Genomic DNA, 21,890 nt, shown 5'->3' with positions numbered 1-21,890 from the left:
TGGCTGATCTTTTTGTGTGACGCCTGACACGAAGGCATGACACTACATTGTGCAACACCTCACAGATAGGCGCTACACGCCTGGCCAACGTTGCACCCCAAACTACCTAAAAATTGCTAAGTCATTGTGCAGAACCTACGAGCTAGGCGCTGCACTAGTGGTTGCACTACAAAATGAAGCAACCACTAGTGCAACGTCTAGAAACTAGGCGCTACACTGTATAGTGTGGCGCCTAACTCTCAGGCGCTGCACGCTGACTTGAAAATTGCTGGCTGGCTGGCGGCCTGCAGGAGACATGCACGGGGGAAACCACAAGGAAGGAGCCTGCTGCTGGCTGGCAACTGCACTGGATGGATGGATGGATGCATGCGTGAATGCAGCGATTGCCTCGATGCCTTGACTCCACAACATGGGTCGTGTCAGCAAGTAGTCGTGCCAAAATGGAGTTTATCTATCGCGTCTCGCTAGCCAGTCACCACACCGGTGACAGTTTCCCTTTTGTTTGTTCGTCAGGAAACTACTCCACGCGTTTACAGTCAGTTTTCTTTACATTTTCTACGGTGCCGGGCGGCGAAGTGGTCCTAGCTTCTCCCGTCAGAACAGTGACGCATCACGCATGGGCGAGAAGAAGGCCATGGGCGCGGCCACAGTCTGCGCGCGCGCCTTGGGGTGCTGCTGGTTAATGGCGTGCATACAAAACTCAGGTTCAAACACGCACGGTGGGACGAAACGGCAGCTGCTCCACGTCGCCCCGCGCCCCCGCTGCTCACTGCTCACTGCTCACGTACAGTACGTATACTACAAAACACAGAGTCGAACAACACTACACGACCGTATTGATCAGCGCGTGGAGACGATCTCCTGGTCTGAAGCCGGGACCAGCTAACTGTTAGCCAGTCTACACACTACTGTACCAGTGAAGAGTCGCTGGGTGGTCATGCAAAGCGTGCCACGCTGCCGATAAATCGCACACATATCCTATGCACGTACGGCACTCCTCCTCCTAATAATAGCAGTGTACATGAGGTGACGTGCTAATTCCATTTTTTCGTTTATTACAAGTAAAACACTTTCTCGGTTTCTAAATATAAAAGATCTTTTAAAAAAAATTCAATACATACTACATACAAATGTATACAGACGCATTCTGCACTGTAAATATTAACTCGTTTTGCTTCACATGTACTCCCTTCGTTCCTAAATATTTGTCTTTCTAGACATTTTAAATGACTACTACATAGGGATGTATGTAGACATATTTTAGAGTGTAGATTCACTCATTTTGCTCTGTATGTAGTCACTTGTTGAAATGACTAGAAAGACAAGTATTTAGAAACGGAGGGAGTAGTTTATATTGAAATCTCTAAAAGGACTTATATTTAGAAGAGGGAGTAGATATTTTTTGAAATTTATAAGTAAAATAAGCTGGTAACATGTGTGATGTGTCAGTCTTAGCACGGCCATTGTCTGTTTTTTTTTTTTTGACAGGCGGCCATTGTCTGTTTAGGAGCAGCGCGGCGGCGACAGTTGGGAAATACGCACAACAAAATCATTCTGTCCTGGGGAGGGGAGGGCGTGCCTTTTCCCGGAAATGCCCCGCGGGTTGCCCTAGAACTTCCCACCTACCCCTCCACCGCCGCCGCTCCTCCCCTCCCCTCCGGCTCCATTCCATCTCCACCCCCTCACCCTACTCCTCCCCTCTCCAGCCTCTGCCTGTCCCCTCCACCCTGCCTGCAGCCTCCCCCTCGTCTCCTCCGTTCCCGATTAAATCGCAATCCAAAACCTCTCCCCCGGAACTCCAGCCCCCGTGCCCCCGCCTCGCCCCGCCATGGTCGCCGGCCGCTGGAGGCGCCGCGCCCACGCAACCGGCGGCCAGCGCCGCCCCGGCGCCGACGGTGATCGCCGCGCCGCCGCCGCCCCAGGCCCCGTCGCGGGAGAACCCGCGCGATCCGGCCGCGCAGGCGGAGGGGGCCGATCCCGGCAATGCGGCGGCGAGGAAGACGGCGTGGAACGTGCCGCCGCCGCCCCCGGCACCCGTCGGCGGCATCATGGGCGGCGACGAGTCGTGGCCGGCGCTCGCCGACACGGCCGCGCGGGCCTGGCCCAAGTCCTCCTCCTCCGACTCCCTCAAGTCCCTCTCCGACGGCTCCGCCCCCTCCGCGCCGGTAACTGAATCTCGCGATCAACACACGTCTACTGCTGATGTATCTAGGAAGCCATCTCCCGTATTTAGAAATTTTTTTCAGCAAAACCTGATGAATTTTTTTGGGTGTCTGACGAATGAATCTGTGGATGAAATCAGGAGGATCCGATTGTGCCACTGGTGCCGCTGCCGCAGCCACAGTCAGTTTCTACTCCGATCTCCACTGCCTCAAGTCCAGGCTCTGCCTCTACTTCTCCTCCTCCCACTGCCACCACCACGGCCTCGCCGCCACAGAACAGCAGCACAGGCCAGCCAATTTTAGTTCGGCATGGTGGCAGTAACGGTGGTAACAATGGAGAGGGCGGCGGTGGCAATGTGAGCACTCATAGCCAGAGCACTGGTAATTACAGTAGTGATGGGAACAGCAGCAGTGGTGGTGACGGTAACTGGAATGATGGGGGTCTTAATGGTGGCAGCAACTTGAACTCTAGTGTTCATAGCGGCGCCATTGGTGGCAGTGGTATTGACAATAGTAGGAGAGTGTTCGGCAGTAACAATTGGAATGGCAACGGTCGTGGTGGTGGCAGCTACAACAATGCCACCGGCAGTGGTGATGGGGGCAACAGATATAACGGCGGTAGTGGCAGCGGCCACTGGAACAATAATGCCCGACATGGTAGTGGTAATAGTAATGGCTTTGGTGCTCGTGGTGGTCGGAATCGCCGTGACCATGAAAGAGGGAGTAATTTCTCACCAAGGAACTATTCCCGTGCATTGCCAGTGCAGCAGCAGCAGCCGGGCTACTACCAGCCTGGACCATTTCAACGACCACCACCGCCATCACCTGCTGCTGCCCATTTCATGGTGCCACAACCTTTTGTGCCATATGTTCAACCCATTCCGTATCCTGGTAAGTCAGTTCATTCCGTGTCATCCTTTGATTCAAATTCTTCTTTTTGATGTAATGTGGTTGGTGTGGCAATCTGCAGCCGATTTACAAGGCTCCTATCCTTACTATGTCACACAAGTTGAGCAGCAGTTTCAAAACATGCATCTTATCCGGCCGCCAATGCAGCCATTGGCGTTTCAGCAAGATCAAATTAATCTCCAACGTGACATTCAGCTGCAGATCGAGCACTATTTTAGGTACTGAATCTATTTGAAAATTCTTGAGGAGTTAGTGTCTTTTATGCTAATTGTTTGTTTTATTTCTTTTCTTGTTAGCACTAATAATCTTTGCCACGACACATACTTGAGGGAACGTATGGATAATCAAGGATGGGTGCCTATTGATCTAATCGCTTCATTTCCTATGGTCTGTTTTTTAATTCTCATCTGATTCCCTTTTTTCATGTCAAATCAAGATGTAGCCTATGTGTTGTTCTAAATCTCTTTGATGACAGGTTGAATGCTAGTGTGGTACCTCTGCTGATTGTACTTTCACATATTATATATAACTTATGTTGCATGACCAGAACTTGGAAATGTATTTAGTACACTATATTCTACGGACGACATGAGTTTATGAGTTTGTTTCGTAAACGACAAGATTGTATCTGCATTTACCTGTCTACGTATTACTTGCGGCTCTTTCTGTGCGTGGTGGTGGTGGTGGGGGGGGGGGGTCACATTTTGCCTAATTCAAGGCATGACACTACAGATGTTCTTTGTGGTTGCTATAAATGTGACAAAATTATAAAATGAGATCGCTGCCATTTTGTTGGGCAAGACAATAGAAGATACTTGTAAGTACTAAATTACAACTCTTAATCTCGTGCGCATCACAGAAATTTAATTTGTTCTAACATTTCATATTTTGGAAATTTTATTTAAAAGTATACTAACTTGTTTGGTAGTGCTTCTACGGTAGATTTGCTACATTACTCGAGCTCAGTTGTTCTCTTCTCGAAGAAATATCGTTTGGTTCTAATATGTTAACATTGCCAACAGTAGTTGTGAAAAATTACAGATTCTACAAACGTGAGTTTGATTAGTATTTTTTGCATACCAACTTTGTCTCAGTTTTAACCTTCTTGCTGGTTACCTTCTTTCCAAGTTGAAATTTAGGGCTGTTTTGCAAAATATTATTACGAGTGACATTTGCATTTGAGTAGCACTTTCTTTGTACTCCCTCCGTTCCAAAATAGATGACTCAACTTTGTACTAACTTTAGTGTAAAGTTGGGTCATCTATTTTGGAACGGAGGGAGTAGCTAACAGGTGAAATGACCAAATCGGTATTGTTATTCAAAATATAGCCATCCATTAATACTTCAATGATGACTTCTAGGGTTGAGAGTTCACCTAAATATAACTATGCCCAAATTTATCCTCAAGATTATAAACCAACAAAGTGGTGGGAGTACGGAACTGAAGGTGGTGCTTTGGAGGAAGGTTTTAGCTGTTGACAAGCAGTCCCTAATAGTACATGGCTGTACCCCTGGAGCATCTTTGCATTGTTCTCTTAGTGTTTGACAACTCTTTATTTTTGTTTTCATTTGTTTTTAAAAACTCTGTTTTTCCTTTGTAAAATGCATTTATGTTAGGAGATTATAGGATTGCTTAGAGTACATTCAGCACTTAGGTCCACCAAGGTTGCCATATTGCATCTAAGAATCTACTAGTAATTTCTGTGTCCCTAGTTTTTAGTCCTCTATTATTCTAAGAAATGAACACTTAAGCCTCCCAGGTTACCATATTTCATTTAGCATCTAGCAAATGTAAATTTAACCCCTTTTGTGAAATGAATACTTCACAATGGCGGATTACCTTGATGTATCACCAACTAGCATTGAAGTCGTATATTGGTGACCTCATTTTACTCGTCACACCGGCGGTTTTGATTGTGTATATCAATATATGTAATGATCTGGGTTTGTTTTCTCGCAGTTGACCAGGTTCACAATGTTGGGAATAGATACCAACTATATACTAGATTCTATCCGAGGCTCTGAGTTGTTGGACGTGCAGGTACGTCGACACTGGCTTTACATTTTATCTTTCCATTCTAGTGATTGTTAATGATCATGATCTGGCACATCTGACATGTCATATGCCTGCATGATTTACCACTGGTGTGCCCACAGGGAAATAATGTCCGAAGACGCAATGATTGGGCAGCATGGTTACTCCACCGAGGCCCACCACCTTCAAATTAGGTTGGTACCAGATTTCCAGTTCCTCCACACAGTAGCCTCACTCGTTGAGCTTTTTGGTTGCCGATCGAACTGTACTTTAGGTACTAACACAAGTATTTTCTTCAGGTTCAGTGATGAAACAAAACTGCTTGTTATTGCTGGAGAAGCGATTAGAAGAGATCGTCTGTTTGATTACGGGCAGGATATCCTGTGATAGATGGACCATGTATGTACAGCGGGGTTACATTTCCAGAGTCGGACGATTTTGTTTGTCTAGGTCGGACATGATGGCTGCACTTGAAAAGCGCATTACAAAGCAGTAAGGGGGCAAACACAGCAATAAATAGGAAATAAATCCCAGAAGTGCAAATCCTTTTTTTCTTTTGGCTGTATAGTTGTCTGAAAAGAAATTGTCGTTCCCTTGTTGCCATGGATGATGCGTCCTGAGGATTGTTGTGGATGATATATGGGGTTTATCTCACAGGATTTCCCTACTGTATTAAATTTTGGTGCATACACCAGTTTGTTCTTTTGTATCATTGGGCTTACAGTTAGTGTTTGATGCAGCCGCAGGGACATTGTCCTTATATTCTGTAGTGTTGAGAATGGCTGTGGATTATATTCTTTCTTTTCATTTTCATCTCCAGCGTGCATACGGAAACAGGAAATGTGAATGCTGTTTTTCAGTTTGCAACCTCTACGGGCCTGTTGGGTATCAGCGGTGCGAATCGAGTGAAACAACAGTACGTACAATTTATTGCGATTACTTATGATCCAAGTATAACTCAGGATAGGCCCAGTTAGCAATGGACTCTGTTGGACATATGAGAGCAATTTATTAAGGGGCACTCAAAAAGATTAAGGCGCAACCCCTCAAAAAAAATTTAAGGGGCAGATTCTCAAAGAAAAAAAAAGATTAAGGGGCACCCGTAGCGCAATTAATTAAGGGGTAGCCCTAGCGACTTTACCTAGTTTTTTGGGGAAATTTTGATTTTTTCTTCAGAAGACACGCATAGGAAACGTGTTTCTGTTTCTTGCACCAAAGTCACAACTTTGCTTCTCGTGTAGGCGTAGTTGTGCCTCTCGAAAAATAAAAAAAAATTGCTTCTATAAGAGGCACATATTTTCTACCGCGAAAGGCACAGTTGTGACTCTAGAAAAAACAAAGTTTTTTTTGCTTCTTGTGAAGCCACAAATTTGCTTTCGCAAGAGGCTGTGCATCTTGGTAAAGAAAAGAAAAACACGTTATTTTTCTTTCATGAGAGGCGTAGATTTGCATCTTTGAGAGGCACAGTTCTGCCTCTCAGAAAAGGAAAATAAACACATTTCTTTTGCTTTCAAGAGAGGCACATATTTGCTTCTCGTGGAGACACAAATTTGTTTGTGCGAGAAGCATAGGTGTGCCCCCCGAAGAGAAAAAAAAAGAGTAAAAAGGAACATGCTTTCGGTTATAATTTTTTTTCTCAAGCTTATCGAAATCTATTAACATGAGATCTAGTTTCATAGACCACGATGTGACAAATCCAACGGCGAAAACGGTTTAGGATTTCATGCATGGTTCAAGAGATTAAACGTTTGAACGAACGAATTGACGAAAAAAAATGAAACTCTCATATCGCAATAAGTGACGTGCATGCAATGCATCACTTGTCAACACCTGAAAAGGTGCGAATGACCTTTGCAAGAGGTAACCTTAATTAATCATCTTGCATATACACAGGAGTTGTTTCCTATTTCAGCGCATATAGCTTCAACTCCTATTCGACGCCTTATGCGCAGGTTATAGTGGTTTTCAACACCGGCGCACCACAATACTGTCTATCTCCATGGACCGACCCATGTAAGTCCTTTTTTCCACCTATTTTTTCGGAAACCTTCCCATGAATGTTCTGACTGTTTTTCTCTAGGCGGTTTTCAACGGCTTTTTACCCAGCACAGTGTTTTCTGTTTTCTCATTTTGTTTCCATTTTATTTTTTCCTTTTTCTTTCTTTTTTTATTTTCTAGTTTTATCAAAATCGTAAACTTTCAACAAATTTGCCAATTGTTTTAAATTGTGATTTTTTGAAAATTTCCGAATTTTTTATCAATTTTTCATGAACTTTTTCCAAATTAGGATTCTTTTAAATAATTTGTATTATTTAAAATTCGTGAACTTTCTTTCATTTTTGTGATTTTTTAAAATTATGAACTTTTTCAAGTCTTGCTTTTTTATGAACTTTTCTCAATTTTTTTTTAAGTTCGTGAATCTTTTTTAATGCATGAACTTTTTCATTTTTGTGATTTTTTTTTGAATTCATGATTTTTTTTCCAAATCGTGAACTTTTTCAAATTTGTGAGTTTGTTCGAATTCACAAACTTTTTTCAAATTGACAAACTTTTTAGAAATTGTGAATTTTCTAAATCTCTAATATTTTTCTGAACCTGATTTTTTAATTCTAATTCACGAGTTTAAGAGTCAATGGCCAATGCTAACATCAACGATTAACTATCGTTGTCAACTGTCAATTCGCTAGCGAGGAGAAAAATAAAGCGAGCGAGGCGAGAGAAGCGTGTGTGCGCTATGGGCGGCGGCCTGCTAAGCTAGAGGGTGTGCGCCACTTCCCTAGCTGGCGCTAAAGATGCCAATTAGGAGGTCTCGCCCATGGCTTACCTGTTTGTGGATATTTGGCCAGCCCATCTAGAGATTGCGTTTCAGGTTTATGGGAAGCTTTCTCCAGCCGGTATTGTGAAGCTTCTAGAAGCTTCCAAACGCCTTTTGCTTTCCGTTTCCTCGATTTCTTCTTTGTTTTTTTAACTTTGTGTAGTTTTTTCAAATACGCAAACAGTTTCCAAATTCGCGGAAATTTTCAATTTCATGAAATTACTTCAAATGCACAAAAAAAATTCGAATTTGCGAACAATTTATCAAATGCATGAAGTTTTTAAAATCCCCAAACTATTTTCAAATTTGCGAACATTTTTTGAATACGTGAACATTTTATGAATCCATGGAAAATTTTCAAATTCATAAAAATCCATGGTCAATTTTCAAATTAGTGAAGTTCTTTCAAATTGGTGATTTTTCAAATGCATCAACAATTTATGAATGCATGAAGTTTTTTTAAAATCCGCAAACAATTTTAAGTTCATGATGTTCTTTCAAATTTGCGACCAATTTTTTGAATTTGTGAAATTTTTTCCAATGCACGAACATGTTTTTATTCCATGAAGTTTTTTAAGCCCGTGTACATTTTTGTAAATTGGTGAACATTTTTTCAGAATCATGAATTTTTGTAAATTCCTGATTTCTTAAACCCATGGACATTTTTCTCATTTCACAGCAAAGCAACAACAAAAGAAGAGAAAAAGCCCAAACAAATGTGTGAGCGTCTTGAAAAAAATCCGTGATGGCGAGCTACCGAGCAAGCGACGTGATGACCAAAAGGCCTATGATAGAACCCTTATACTTCTGGGTCATCAATAGCCTACCAAACTATATCCAGAACATTGATTTTGATGTGTATTTAGTTAGCCAGACCCAACTCCGTCACAAATGTAATGACTCTGAAAAAATGCAGACTATCAAACACGCCCTAGTTTCTGTGGCAACATATGTAGAATAATCAGCAAAATTACAATCAGGTTCATAATCTAGAAGTTTAAGTGAAAACCGGTGGTTATGGTTCTCAAAGTCGCTTGAAACATGTCTAAAGTGCAACACTTTTCCTTACATTGCGTTCGGATGTCTAAATTAGACCCTTCGTATTGGATTTGATATTGGCTAGCTAAAAATTCGGACGTTTGAATGTTTACTGAAACGAGCGGACGAAAATGGACCCGTTACATAAACGAGTGGGCGAAAATGGACCCGTTACACACCGGAAATTATGTCCACGTACAGGGCCACTTGCAAGTAAATGATTTTGGGTGGGAGACCGGCTGAAGCTTGTGCCATTCGCACGCGAACCACGTGATCGAGGCTTATCGCGCGTCTTGAAAAATGACCCCACCTTATCTCTTCTTCCTCTATCTCCATCCTCCCGATATTTTTCTCTTTCACAGCCATTCTCCACACATGCGTTGACCCAACCCAGCCACGCCGCGGGCGCCTCCTCCTCCATGCGCCCCGCTCATGAAAGCTCTCCTCCATGACTGCGGTACCCCCTTTTCTCCCGTGCAGCCTCGATGAAGGGTGCATGTCGTGGTCCCCTTTTTTTCTCCCCTACAGCCTCTACAGAGGGCATAGGTGCTCACGAAGGCAAGCCGCCACACTTCAACATGACGGGGGGCATCTACAAAGGTTGTGACCTATGGCCATGGTGCCTGGGGGGACTTGGTCGCGCCCACGCCGCATGTGTGAACGTCGACCCAGCAGCCCGTTGCTGCAACCAACACGCGCCGGCCACCGTTGTGCAACCGACATGTCATTTTGCTGGAACCGGCTAACGGGGAAGTTGCAACTACACACTATCGGCATTGGAACCAAACAACCAATGAGGTGTGCTGCAACCAACAACTGCTGACAGCGGTGAGTCATTTTGCCGGAATCGGCTAAAGTGGAAGTTGCAACCACATATGACCGGCGCTGGAACCAGACAACCAATGAGGTGTACTACAACCAACAGCTGCCGACACTGGTGTGCAGCCGGTGTGTCATTTTGCTGGAATCGGCTAAAGAGGAAGTTGGAACCACACATAATCGGCGCTGGAACCAAATAACCAATGAGGTGAGATGCAACCAACAACTGCCGCCATCGGTGTGTCATTTTGTCGGAATCGGCTAAAGTGGAAGTTGCAACCACACATGACCGGCGGTAGAACTAGACAACCAATGAGGTGTGTTGCAACCAACAGCTGCCGACACTAGTGTGCAGCCGATGTGTCATTTTGCTGGAACCGGCTAAAGTGGAAGTTGCAACCACACATGACTGGTGCTGGAACCAGATAACCAATGAGGTGAGCTGCAACCAACAGCTGCCGGCACCGATGTGTCATTTTACTGGAATCGGCTAAAGAGGAAGTTGCAAGTTTGCAACCACACATGACCGGCGCTAGAACCAGACTGCTGACGTGGTCGTTTTTGCTACGACTACCATTTTTTTGCTGGAACTAGCTACTCTTTTTTTGCTGAACTCGACCTCACCACTGGCAGGGACAAATACCTGCAACGGGTGAGCAAATTTGTTGGAAGCTATTGGGGAACGTTGCAGAAAACAAAAAATTTCCTACGGTTTCACCAAGATCCATCTATGAGTTCATCTAGCAACGAGTGATCGGATTGCATCTACATACCTTTGTAGATCACGCGCGGAAGCGTTGAAAGAACGGGGATGAGGAAGTCGTACTCGACGTGATCCAAATCACCGGAGATCCTAGCGCCGAACGGACGGCACCTCCGTGTTCAACACACGTACGGTCAGCGTGACGTCTCCTCCTTCTTGATCCAGCAAGGGGGGAGGAGAGGTTGATGAAGATCCAGCAGCACGACGGCGTGGTGGTGGATGCAGCAGTCACCGCAGCAGGGCTTCGCCGTTCTTCTGCGAGAGGGAGAGGTGTAGCAGGGGAGAGGGAGGCGCCAAGACTCAAGGGTGCGGCTGCCCCTCCCTCCCCCCTTTATATAGGCCCCCTAGGGGGTGCGCCGGCCCTAGGAGATGGGATCTCCTAGGGGGGGCGGCGTCCAAGGGGTGGAGTGCCCCCCAAGCCAGGTGGGGCGCCCCCACCCTAGGGTTCCCAACCCTAGGCGCATGGGGTGGGCCAAGGGGGGCGCACCAGCCCACTATGGGCTGGTTCTCCTCCCCACTTTAGCCCATGGGGCCCTCCGGGATGGGTGGCCCCACCCGGTGGACCCCCGGGACCCTTCCGGCGGTCCCGGTACAATACCGGTGACCCCGAAACTCTCCCGATGGCCGAAACTGCACTTCCTATATATAATTCTTCACCTCCGGACCATTCCGGAACTCCTCGTGACGTCCGGGATCTCATCCGGGACTCCGAACAACTTTCGGGTTACTGCATATTCATATCTCTACAACCCTAGCATCACCGAACCTTAAGTGTGTAGACCCTACGGGTTCGGGAGACATGTAGACATGACCGAGACGGCTCTCCGGTCAATAACCAACAGCGGGATCTAGATACCCATGTTGGCTCCCACATGCTCCTCGATGATCTCATCGGATGAAACACGATGTCGAGGATTCAAGCAACCCCGTATACAATTCCCTTTGTCAATCGGTACATTACTTGCCCGAGATTCGATCGTCGGTATCCCAATACCTCGTTCAATCTCGTTACCGGCAAGTCACTTTACTCGTACCGTAATGCATGATCCCGTGACCAGACACTTGGTCACTTTGAGATCATTATGATGATGCATTACCGAGTGGGCCCAGAGATACCTCTCCGTTATACGGAGTGACAAATCCCAGTCTTGATCTGTGTCAACCCAACAAACACTTTTGGAGATACCCGTAGTATACCTTTATAGTTACCCAGTTACGTTGTGACGTTTGGTACACCCAAAGCACTCCCACGGCATCCGGGAGTTATATGATCTCATGGTCTAAGGAAAAGATACTTGACATTGGAAAAACTCTAGCAAACGAACTATACGATCTTGTGCTATGTTTAGGATTGGGTCTTGTCCATCACATCATTCTCCTAATGATGTGATCTTGTTATCAATGACATCCAATGTTCATAGTCAGGAAACCATGACTATGTGTTGATCAACGAGCTAGCCAACTAGAGGCTTACTAGGGACATGTTGGTGTCTATGTATTCACACATGTATTACGATTTCCGGATAACATAATTATAGCATGAATAAAAGACAATTATCATGAACAATGAAATATAATATTCCTTTTATTATTGCCTCTAGGGCATATTTCCAACAGTCTCTCACTTGCAGTAGAGTCAATAATCTAGTTACATTGTGATGAATCGAACACCCATGGAATTCTGGTGTTGATCATGTTTTGCTCTAGGGAGAGGTTTAGTCAACGGATCTGCTACATTCAGGTCTGTATGTACTTTACAAATATCTATGTCTCCATCTTGAATATTTTCACGAATGGAGTTGAAGCGACGCTTGATGTGCCTGGTCTTCTTGTGAAATCTGGGCTCCTTGGCAAGTGCAATAGCTCCAGTGTTGTCACAGAAGAGTTTGATCGGCCCCGACGCATTGGGTATGACTCCTAGGTCGGTGATGAACTTCTTCACCCAAATTGCTTCATGCGCTGCCTCCGAGGCTGCCATGTACTCCGCTTCACATGTAGATCCCGCCACGACGCTCTGCTTGCAACTGCACCAGCTTACTGCCCCACCATTCAAAATATACACGTATCCGGTTTGTGACTTAGAGTCATCCAGATATGTGTCGAAGCTAGCGTCGACGTAACCCTTTACGACGAGCTCTTCGTCACCTCCATAAACGAGAAACATTTCCTTAGTCCTTTTCAGGTACTTCAGGATATTCTTGACCGCTGTCCAGTGTTCCTTGCCGGGATTACTTTGGTACGTACCTACCAAACTTACTGCAAGGTTTACATCAGGTCTGGTACACAGCATGGTATACATAATAGAACCTATGGCTGAGGCATAGGGGATGACACTCATCTCTTCTATATCTTCTGCCGTGGTCGGACATTGAGCTGAGCTCAATTTCACACCTTGCAACACGGGCAAGAACCCCTTCTTAGACTGATCCATATTGAACTTCTTCAATATCTTATCAAGGTATGTGCTTTGTGAAAGACCTATGAGGCGTCTTGATCTATCTCTATAGATCTTGATGCCTAATATATAAGCAGTTTCTCCAAGGTCCTTCATTGAAAAACTCTTATTCAAGTAGGCCTTAATGCTGTCCAAAAGCTCTATATCATTTCCCATCAAAAGTATGTCATCTACATATAATATGAGAAATGCCACAGAGCTCCCACTCACTTTCTTACAAACGCAGGCTTCTCCATAAGTCTGCATAAACCCAAACGCTTTGATTATCTCATCAAAGCGAATGTTCCAACTCCGAGATGCTTGCACCAGCCCATAAATCGAGCGTTGGAGCTTGCACACCTTGTCAGCATTCTTAGGATCGACAAAACCTTCCGGCTGCATCATATACAATTCTTCCTTAAGGAAACCATTAAGGAATGCCGTTTTGACGTCCATTTGCCATATCTCATAATCATAGAATGCGGCAATTGCTAACATGATTCGGACGGACTTCAGCTTCGCTACCGGTGAGAAAGTCTCATCGTAGTCAACCCCTTGAACTTGCCGATAACCCTTAGCGACAAGTCGAGCTTTATAGATGGTAACATTACCATCCGCGTCCGTCTTCTTCTTAAAGATCCATTTGTTTTCTATCGCTCGCCGATCATCGGGCAAGTCTGTCAAAGTTCATACTTTGTTTTCATACATGGATCCTATCTCGGATTGCATGGCTTCAAGCCATTTGTTGGAATCTGGGTCCGCCATCGCTTCTTCATAGTTCGAAGGTTCACCGTTGTCTAACAACATGATTTTCAAGACAGGGTTGCCGTACCACTCTGGTGCGGAACGTGTCCTTGTGGACCTACGAAGTTCAGTAGCAACTTGATCTGAAGTTTCATGATCATCATCATTAACTTCCTCTCTAGTCGGTGCAGGCACCTCAGGAACATTTTCTTGAGTTGCGCCATTTTCTGGTTCAAGAGGTAATACTTCATCAAGTTCTACTTTCCTCCCACTTACTTCTTTCGAGAGAAACTCCTTCTCTAGAAAGGATCCATTCTTGGCAACAAAGATCTTGCCTTCGGATCTGAGGTAGAAGGTATACCCAATAGTTTCTTTAGGGTATCCTATGAAGACGCATTTTCCGACTTGGGTTCGAACTTTTCAGGTTGAAGTTTCTTGACATAAGCATCGCATCCCCAAACTTTTAGAAACGACAGCTTAGGTTTCTTCCCAAACCATAATTCATACGGTGTCGTCTCAACGGATTTCGACGGAGCCCTATTTAAAGTGAATGCGGTAGTATCTAAAGCATAGCCCCAAAATGATAGAGGTAAATCGGTAAGAGACATCATAGATCGCACCATATCTAATAGAGTGCGATTACGACGTTCGGACACACCATTACGCTGAGGTGTTCCAGGCGGCGTGAGTTGTGAAACTATTCCACATTTTCTTAAGTGTGTGCCAAATTCGTGACTCAAGTATTCTCCTCCACGATCTGATCGTAGGAACTTGATTTTCCTGTCACATTGATTCTCAACTTCACTCTGAAATTCCTTGAACCTTTCAAAGGTCTCAGACTTGTGTTTCATTAAGTAGACATACCCATATCTACTCAAGTCATCAGTGAGGGTGAGAACATAACAATAACCACCGCGAGCCTCAACACTCATTGGACCGCACACATCAGTATGTATGATTTCCAATAAGTTGGTTGCTCGCTCCATTGTTCCTGAGAACGGAGTCTTGGTCATTTTACCCATGAGGCATGGTTCGCATGTGTCAAATGATTCGTAATCAAGAGACTCTAAAAGTCCATCTGCATGGAGCTTCTTCATGCGTTTGACACCTATGTGACCAAGGCGGCAGTATCACAAGTATGTGGGACTATCATTATCAACCTTACATCTTTTGGTACTCACACTATGAATATGTGTAGCATTACGCTCGAGATTCATTAAGAATAAACCATTCACCATCGGAGCATGACCATAAAACATATATCTCATATAAATAGAACAACCATTATTCTCAGATTTAAATGAGTAGCCATCTCGAATTAAACGAGATCCTGATACAATGTTCATGCTCAAAGCTGGCACTAAATAACAATTATTGAGGTTTAAAACTAATCCCGTAGGTAAATGTAGAGGTAGCGTGCCGACGGCGATCACATCGACCTTCGAACCATTCCCGAAGCGCATCGTCACCTCGTCCTTCGCCAGTCTCCGCTTATTCCGCAGCTCCTGCTTTGAGTTACAAATGTGAGCAACCGCACCGGTATCAAATACCCAGGAGCTACTACGAGTACTGGTAAGGTACACATCAATTACATGTATATCACATATACCTTTCGTGATGCCGGCCTTCTTGTCCGCTAAGTATTTGGGGCAGTTACGCTTCCAGTGACCACTTCCCTTGCAATAAAAACACTCAGTCTCGGGCTTGAGTCCATTCTTTGGCTTCTTCCCGGCAGCTTGCTTGCCGGACGCGGCAACTCCCTTGCCGTCCTTCTTGAAGTTCTTCTTACCCTTGCCTTTTTTGAACTTAGTGGTTTTATTCACCATCAACACTTGATGTTCCTTTTTGACTTCTACCTCTGCTGATTTCAGCATTGCAAATACTTCAGGAATGGTCTTTTCCATCCCCTGCATATTGAAGTTCATCACAAAGCTCTTGTAGCTCGGTGGAAGCGACTGAAGGATTCTGCCAATGACCGCGTCATCCGGGAGATTAACTCCCAGCCGAGTCAAGCGGTTATGTAACCCAGACATAGTGAGTATGTGCTCACTGACAGAACTGTTTTCCTCCATCTTACAACTGAAGAACTTGTCGGAGACTTCATATCTCTCGACCCGGGCATGAGCTTGAAAAACCATTTTCAGCTCTTCGAACATCTCATATGCTCCATGTCTCTCAAAACGCTTTTGGAGCCCCGGCTCTAAGCTGTAAAGCATGCCGCACTGAACGAGGGAGTAATCATCGGTACGTGTCTGCCAAGCGTTCATAACGTCTTGTTCTGCAGGGAGAGCAGGTGCTTCACCTAGCGGTGCTTGTAGGACATAATCTTTCTTGGCAGCTATGAGGATGATCCTTAGGTTCCGGACCCAGTCCGTATAGTTGCTGCCATCGTCTTTCAGCTTGGTTTTCTCTAGGAACGCGTTGAAGTTGAGGACAACGTTGGCCATTTGATCTACAATACATGTTGTAAAGATTTTAGACTAAGTTCATGATAATTAAGTTCATCTAAATCAAATTATTCAATGAACTCCCACTCAGATAGACATCCCTCCAGTCATATAAGTATAACATGATCCGAGTTAACTAGGCCGTGTCCGATCATCACGTGAGACGGACTAGTCAACATCGGTGAACATCTTCATGTTGATCGTATCTTCTATACGACTCATGCTCGACCTTTCGGTCTTCTGTGTTCCGAGGCCATGTCTGTACATGCTAGGATCGTCAAGTCAACCTAAGTGTTTGCATGTGTAAATCTGTTTTACACCCGTTGTATGTGAACGCTGGAATCTATCACACCCGATCATCACGTGGTGCTTCGAAACAACGAACTGTCGCAACGGTGCACAGTTAGGGGGAACACTTTCTTGAAATTATTATGAGGGATCATCTTATTTACTACCGTCATTGTAAGTAAACAAGATGCAAAAACATGATAAACATCACATGCAATCAAATAATAATAGTGACATGATATGGCCAATATCACATAGCTCCTTTGATCTTCATCTTGGGGCTCCATGATCATCTTGTCACCGGCATGACACCATGATCTCCATCATCGTGTCTCCATGAAGTTGCTCGCCAACTATTACTTCTACTACTATGGCTAGCATGTTTAGCAATAAAGTAAAGTAATTTACATGGCGTTTCTCAATGACACGCAGGTCATACAAAAAATAAAGACAACTCCTATGGCTCCTGCCGGTTGTCATACTCGTCGACATGCAAGTCGTGATTCCTATTACAATAGCATGAAAATCTCATACATCACAAATATATCATTCATCATTCATCACAACTTTGGCCATATCACATCACAAAACACTTGCTGCAAAAACAAGTTAGACGTCCTCTAATTGTTGTTGCAAGTTTTACGTGGCTGCAATAGGGTTCTAGCAAGAACGTTTTCTTACCTACGTGAAAGCCACAACGTGATTTGTCAACTTCTATTTACCCTTCATAAGGACCCTTTTCATCGAATCCGCTCCAACTAAAGTGGGAGAGACAGACACCCGCCAGCCACCTTATGCAACTAGTGCATGTCAGTCGGTGGAACCGGTCTCACGTAAGCATACGTGTAAGGTTGGTCCGGGCCGCTTCATCCCACAATACTGCTGAAGCAACATAAGACTAGTAGCGGCAAGAAATTTGACAACATCTACGCCCACAACAAATTGTGTTCTACTCGTGCAAAGAGAACTACGCATAGACCTAGCTCATGATGCCACTGTTGGGGAACGTTGCAGAAAACAAAAATTTTCCTACGGTTTCACCAAGATCCATCTATAAGTTCATCTAGCAACGAGTGATCGGATTGCATCTACATACCTTTGTAGATCACGCGCGGAAGCGTTCAAAGAACGGGGATGAGGAAGTCGTACTCGACGTGATCCAAATCACCGGAGATCCTAGCGCCGAACGGACGACACCTCCGAGTTCAACACACGTACGGTCAGCGTGATGTCTCCTCCTTCTTGATCCAGCAAGGGGGGAGGAGAGGTTGATGAAGATCCAGCAGCACGACGGCGTGGTGGTGGATGCAGCAGTCACCGCAGCAGGGCTTCGCCGTTCTTCTGCGAGAGGAAGAGGTGTAGCAGGGGAGAGGGAGGCGCCAAGACTCAAGGGTGCGGCTGCCCCTCCCTCCCCCTTTATATAGGCCCCCTAGGGGGTGCGCCGGCCCTAGGAGATGGGATCTCCTAGGGGGGGCGGCATCCAAGGGGTGGAGTGCCCCCCAAGCCAGGTGGGGCGCCCCCCACCCTAGGGTTCCCAACCCTAGGCGCATGGGGTGGGCCAAGGGGGGCGCACCAGCCCACTATGGGCTGGTTCCCCTCCCCACTTTAGCCCATGGGGCCCTCCGGGATGGGTGGCCCCACCCAGTGGACCCCCGGGACCCTTCCGGTGGTCCCGGTACAATACCGGTGACCCCGAAACTCTCCCGATGGCCGAAACTGCACTTCCTATATATAATTCTTCACCTCCGGACCATTCCGGAACTCCTCGTGACGTCCGGGATCTCATCCGGGACTCCGAACAACTTTCGGGTTACTGCATATTCATATCTCTACAACCCTAGCGTCACCGAACCTTAAGTGTGTAGACCCTACGGGTTCGGGAGACATGTAGACATGACCGAGACGGCTCTCCGGTTAATAACCAACAGCGGGATCTGGATACCCATGTTGGCTCCCACATGCTCCTCGATGATCTCATCGGATGAACCACGATGTCGAGGATTCAAGCAACCCCGTATACAATTCCCTTTGTCAATCGGTACGTTACTTGCCCAAGATTCGATCGTCGGTATCCCAATACCTCGTTCAATCTCGTTACCGGCAAGTCACTTTACTCGTACCGTAATGCATGATCCCGTGACCAGACACTTGGTCACTTTGAGCTCATTATGATGATGCATTACCGAGTGGGCCCAGAGATACCTCTCCGTTATACGGAGTGACAAATCCCAGTCTTGATCCGTGTCAACCCAACAGACACTTTCGGAGATACCCGTAGTATACCTTTATAGTCACCCAGTTACGTTGTGACGTTTGGTACACCCAAAGCACTCCTACGGCATCCGGGAGTTATACGATCTCATGGTCTAAGGAAAAGATACTTGACATTGGAAAAACTCTAGCAAACGAACTATACGATCTTGTGCTATGTTTAGGATTGGGTCTTGTCCATCACATCATTCTCCTAATGATGTGATCTCGTTATCAATGACATCCAATGTCCATAGTCAGAAAACCATGACTATCTGTTGATCAATGAGCTAGTCAACTAGAGGCTTACTAGGGACATGTTGGTGTCTATGTATTCACACATGTATTACGATTTCCGGATAACACAATTATAGCATGAATAAAAGACAATTATCATGAACAAGGAAATATAATAATCCTTTTATTATTGCCTTTAGGGCATATTTCCAACAGAAGCAACAACGGTAGATGCTGGAATCAATGAATTTTTTGCCACATTGATGGAGTGGTACTGTTTGGGCGGCGGGGACCGCGGGGTGACACGATTTTTTGTTGCAACCAGCAAACTGAAAAGCTACAACCGTCGAGTTGTTTTGCTAGGACAGCGACATGTGGAAGTGGGTGATCCAGTAAAGACGATGACGATGCGGTCGTGTGCACTCGGGCGAACGAGCGTCGACACGCAGATGTTGCACTCCCAATGTTGCAGCCACAAGGGCGGAGAGCTCCAGCCGCCGCGGGCCGAGGCTCCGTGCCAGCGTTTGCGCGTCTACGACCATTCATAGTAGGAGCTGCAATGAGCCATGGCCGAGCACGTCCATCGACAACGGGTGTTATAGGAGGGGAGGGGGGGGGCAAATGCTAGATGAAATGGACGGACGAGACGAGGGGGGGAGGGGGGGGGGGGAGGGCACGACACGAGCGGTCCGACAGGCGGGGCCGGCATCTCCCCTGCAGCGCATGTGGATCCGATGCGTGAAGAAGACAAGGGGAACCTTCACACGGCCAGGGGTGGTCGATCTGAACGGCTCACGCTTGACCGCCAAAGTTTTGGGCCGGCCGGCCGGCCAGCCGGCGCCTAGCGCTGCGTTTTGCTTACCCGGGAGGAGCAACAGGAGGAGCACCTTCCGGCTGGTGCACTGCCACGCACACACGATCCGTTTACAGAAGAAGTGTCACGAATAACCCACGGAAGCAAACCTACAGGTAGCGATCTATCTAGAGTGAATCTAGGAGCAGAGCAGGTAGAGAAAAAGGCAGCGAGCAAGTGGCGCCCCCCATTGGGCCGAGTGGCACAGGCCGCTGCGGCACCGCATGTGGCCCGGGACCGGGTGGCGTTTGACCAGTGCCACGCGCGCACACACACACACCGGGCAGAGCCGTCGACAGGGCGCGGGCGCAGGCCACCAGGCGCGCTGCCACTGGCCGCCCGGGCGCGAGCGAGACGGAGCGGGCCCCACCCCCCCGCGGCGGGACCGGGCGAGCCACCTGGACGCCTCTCGCCCTCGCGCTCGCCGACAGTGCTCGCGCCCACACCACGCGCGCGGCGCACTCGTCGCGCGCGCACTGGCTGTCTCTGGCCACGGAGCGAGCAGTGAGGGCGGGTGCGTGCGACCGAGCGAGCGAGCGAGCCCCACGCCGGCCCAGGCACCAGCTCGATGGAGCTCTCGCTGTCTGGTGAGCGAGGGGGGAGGGAGGGTGCGGGGAGGTAAAAACGGAGGGAGGGGGCAGAGGCAGACCGAGCAAACCACCTGCTCGGCCAAAAGAGGCAAAGAAGCGGCCGCCCCAAACGCACCCGCCCGGGCGGACTCATAGATAGATAGGGGCCATACTACTACTACTACCACCACGAGCGAGCCAAGCTGAGATACATACGGACATCACCCCCACCCACCCAGAGAGCGAGCCATGGCCATGGAGGCCGACGACGACGACCTGTGGGGCGCGGTCACCACCAGCCCCAGCGCCTCGCCCCCGCCGCCCTCCTCCGCCGCAGCCATCTCCACCGCGCTCAGCCTCAACACCCGCCTCCAGCTCCTCGCCGCCACCGGCGTCGGCGGCGGCTCCCCGTTCCACCCCGGCGGCGTCGGCGCCGGCTCGCCGTTCCACCCGGGCGGCGGCTGCTACCGCAATGCGGCCGCGTCCCCGACCTCCTTCTTCTCCCTCTGCCGCGGCCTCCTTCCCCCGCATCGCGCCCGTCGACGCCGGCCCCGCGCGCCGCGCGCTGGAGCGCGAGATGTGCTACGGCCACGGCGCCGCCGCCTGGCCCGGGGCCCCCGGCGCCGGCGGGGGCGCCGCCGCGCCCGTGGACCGGCGCAAGAAGCGCATGATCAAGAACCGCGAGTCGGCGTCCCGCTCGCGCGCGCGCAAGCAGGCCCACGTCACCCAGATCGAGTCGGAGGTGCACCAGCTGCGCGAGGAGAACGAGCAGCTCCGCCTCAAGTACGACCAGGTAAGCAGGCACCCCCCGCTCTCTCCGTCTCTCGGAACCATTCCTGGCCGTACCTAACCCGTCCCTCTCCTCCATGGACCCTCGCGGCGGCGGCGGCAGCTCAAGGCTTCGGTGGAGGTGTCGGTGCCGGTGAGGAAGACGCTGCAGAGGGTGCTCTCGGCGCCCTTCTGATCCTTCTTCCTTCCCGAGGGGTCGAGATCGAAGCAAGCAGCTCCTCCAGCCACCACCGCCACTACTACTACTCACATAGCTAGAGTGTTGCAGTAGCTAGCACTTACTAGTAACTATTACCAGCTACTACTACGGTGATCATCCATCATCGTCCCTGTAAATCCATATGGATGTTATTGTGTTCCTCCTTTTCCTTGACTTTCACTAGGCCGGCCGGGGCTGTCTCAATCTTTTTGGTCACTCAGCTAAACTAGAGGTGGCAATGCGCGAGGAAAGGGAAGAAGACGCAGCAGCTTAATCTGTACAGCGGCAGCTGCTACCAGTAGTAGAACTCCTAGTAATCATAGCCGTTGTGGATTAGCCAGGCAGCAGCTGGTTCTTGTTTTGCTGACTTGGTGATTAATGATATTATGGTGCTACTTTACTTACTGTTAGTTCTAGTGCTAGTATTGTTATTACTGTTGTTAGTTACCGTGATGATATGATTTGTGTTGCTGTTGCTGTTGCTGTCGCGTGGGAGGGATTAGGGTAGAAAGGGAGGCCACGGCCTCGCCGAGGGAAGC

At 47.6% G+C, this 21,890-nt stretch overlaps 1 protein-coding gene and 1 pseudogene across 1 annotated transcript; both read left to right on the top strand.

Moving 5' to 3' along the window:
• The first annotated feature begins 616 nt into the window (after nucleotides 1-616).
• LOC125507250 (la-related protein 1B) lies at nucleotides 617-5,833 on the top strand. The gene is made up of 8 exons (XM_048671892.1): nucleotides 617-789; nucleotides 1,508-2,165; nucleotides 2,303-3,053; nucleotides 3,133-3,289; nucleotides 3,368-3,458; nucleotides 5,032-5,112; nucleotides 5,229-5,300; nucleotides 5,406-5,833. Exons 1-7 carry the CDS (start codon nucleotides 617-619, stop codon nucleotides 5,298-5,300), a joined length of 1,983 nt encoding a protein of 660 aa, XP_048527849.1. The 3' UTR covers nucleotides 5,406-5,833.
• A 14,576-nt stretch (nucleotides 5,834-20,409) lies between these two features.
• On the top strand, nucleotides 20,410-21,755 carry LOC125510182 (annotated as a pseudogene).
• The last annotated feature ends 135 nt before the right edge of the window (nucleotides 21,756-21,890 follow it).

Source organism: Triticum urartu, chromosome 5 (assembly GCF_003073215.2).
Source record: "Triticum urartu cultivar G1812 chromosome 5, Tu2.1, whole genome shotgun sequence".
Taxonomy (NCBI): Eukaryota; Viridiplantae; Streptophyta; class Magnoliopsida; order Poales; family Poaceae; genus Triticum; species Triticum urartu.
Note: the sequence above shows the minus strand (reverse complement) of the source record. Positions and strands in the feature narration are given on the sequence as shown.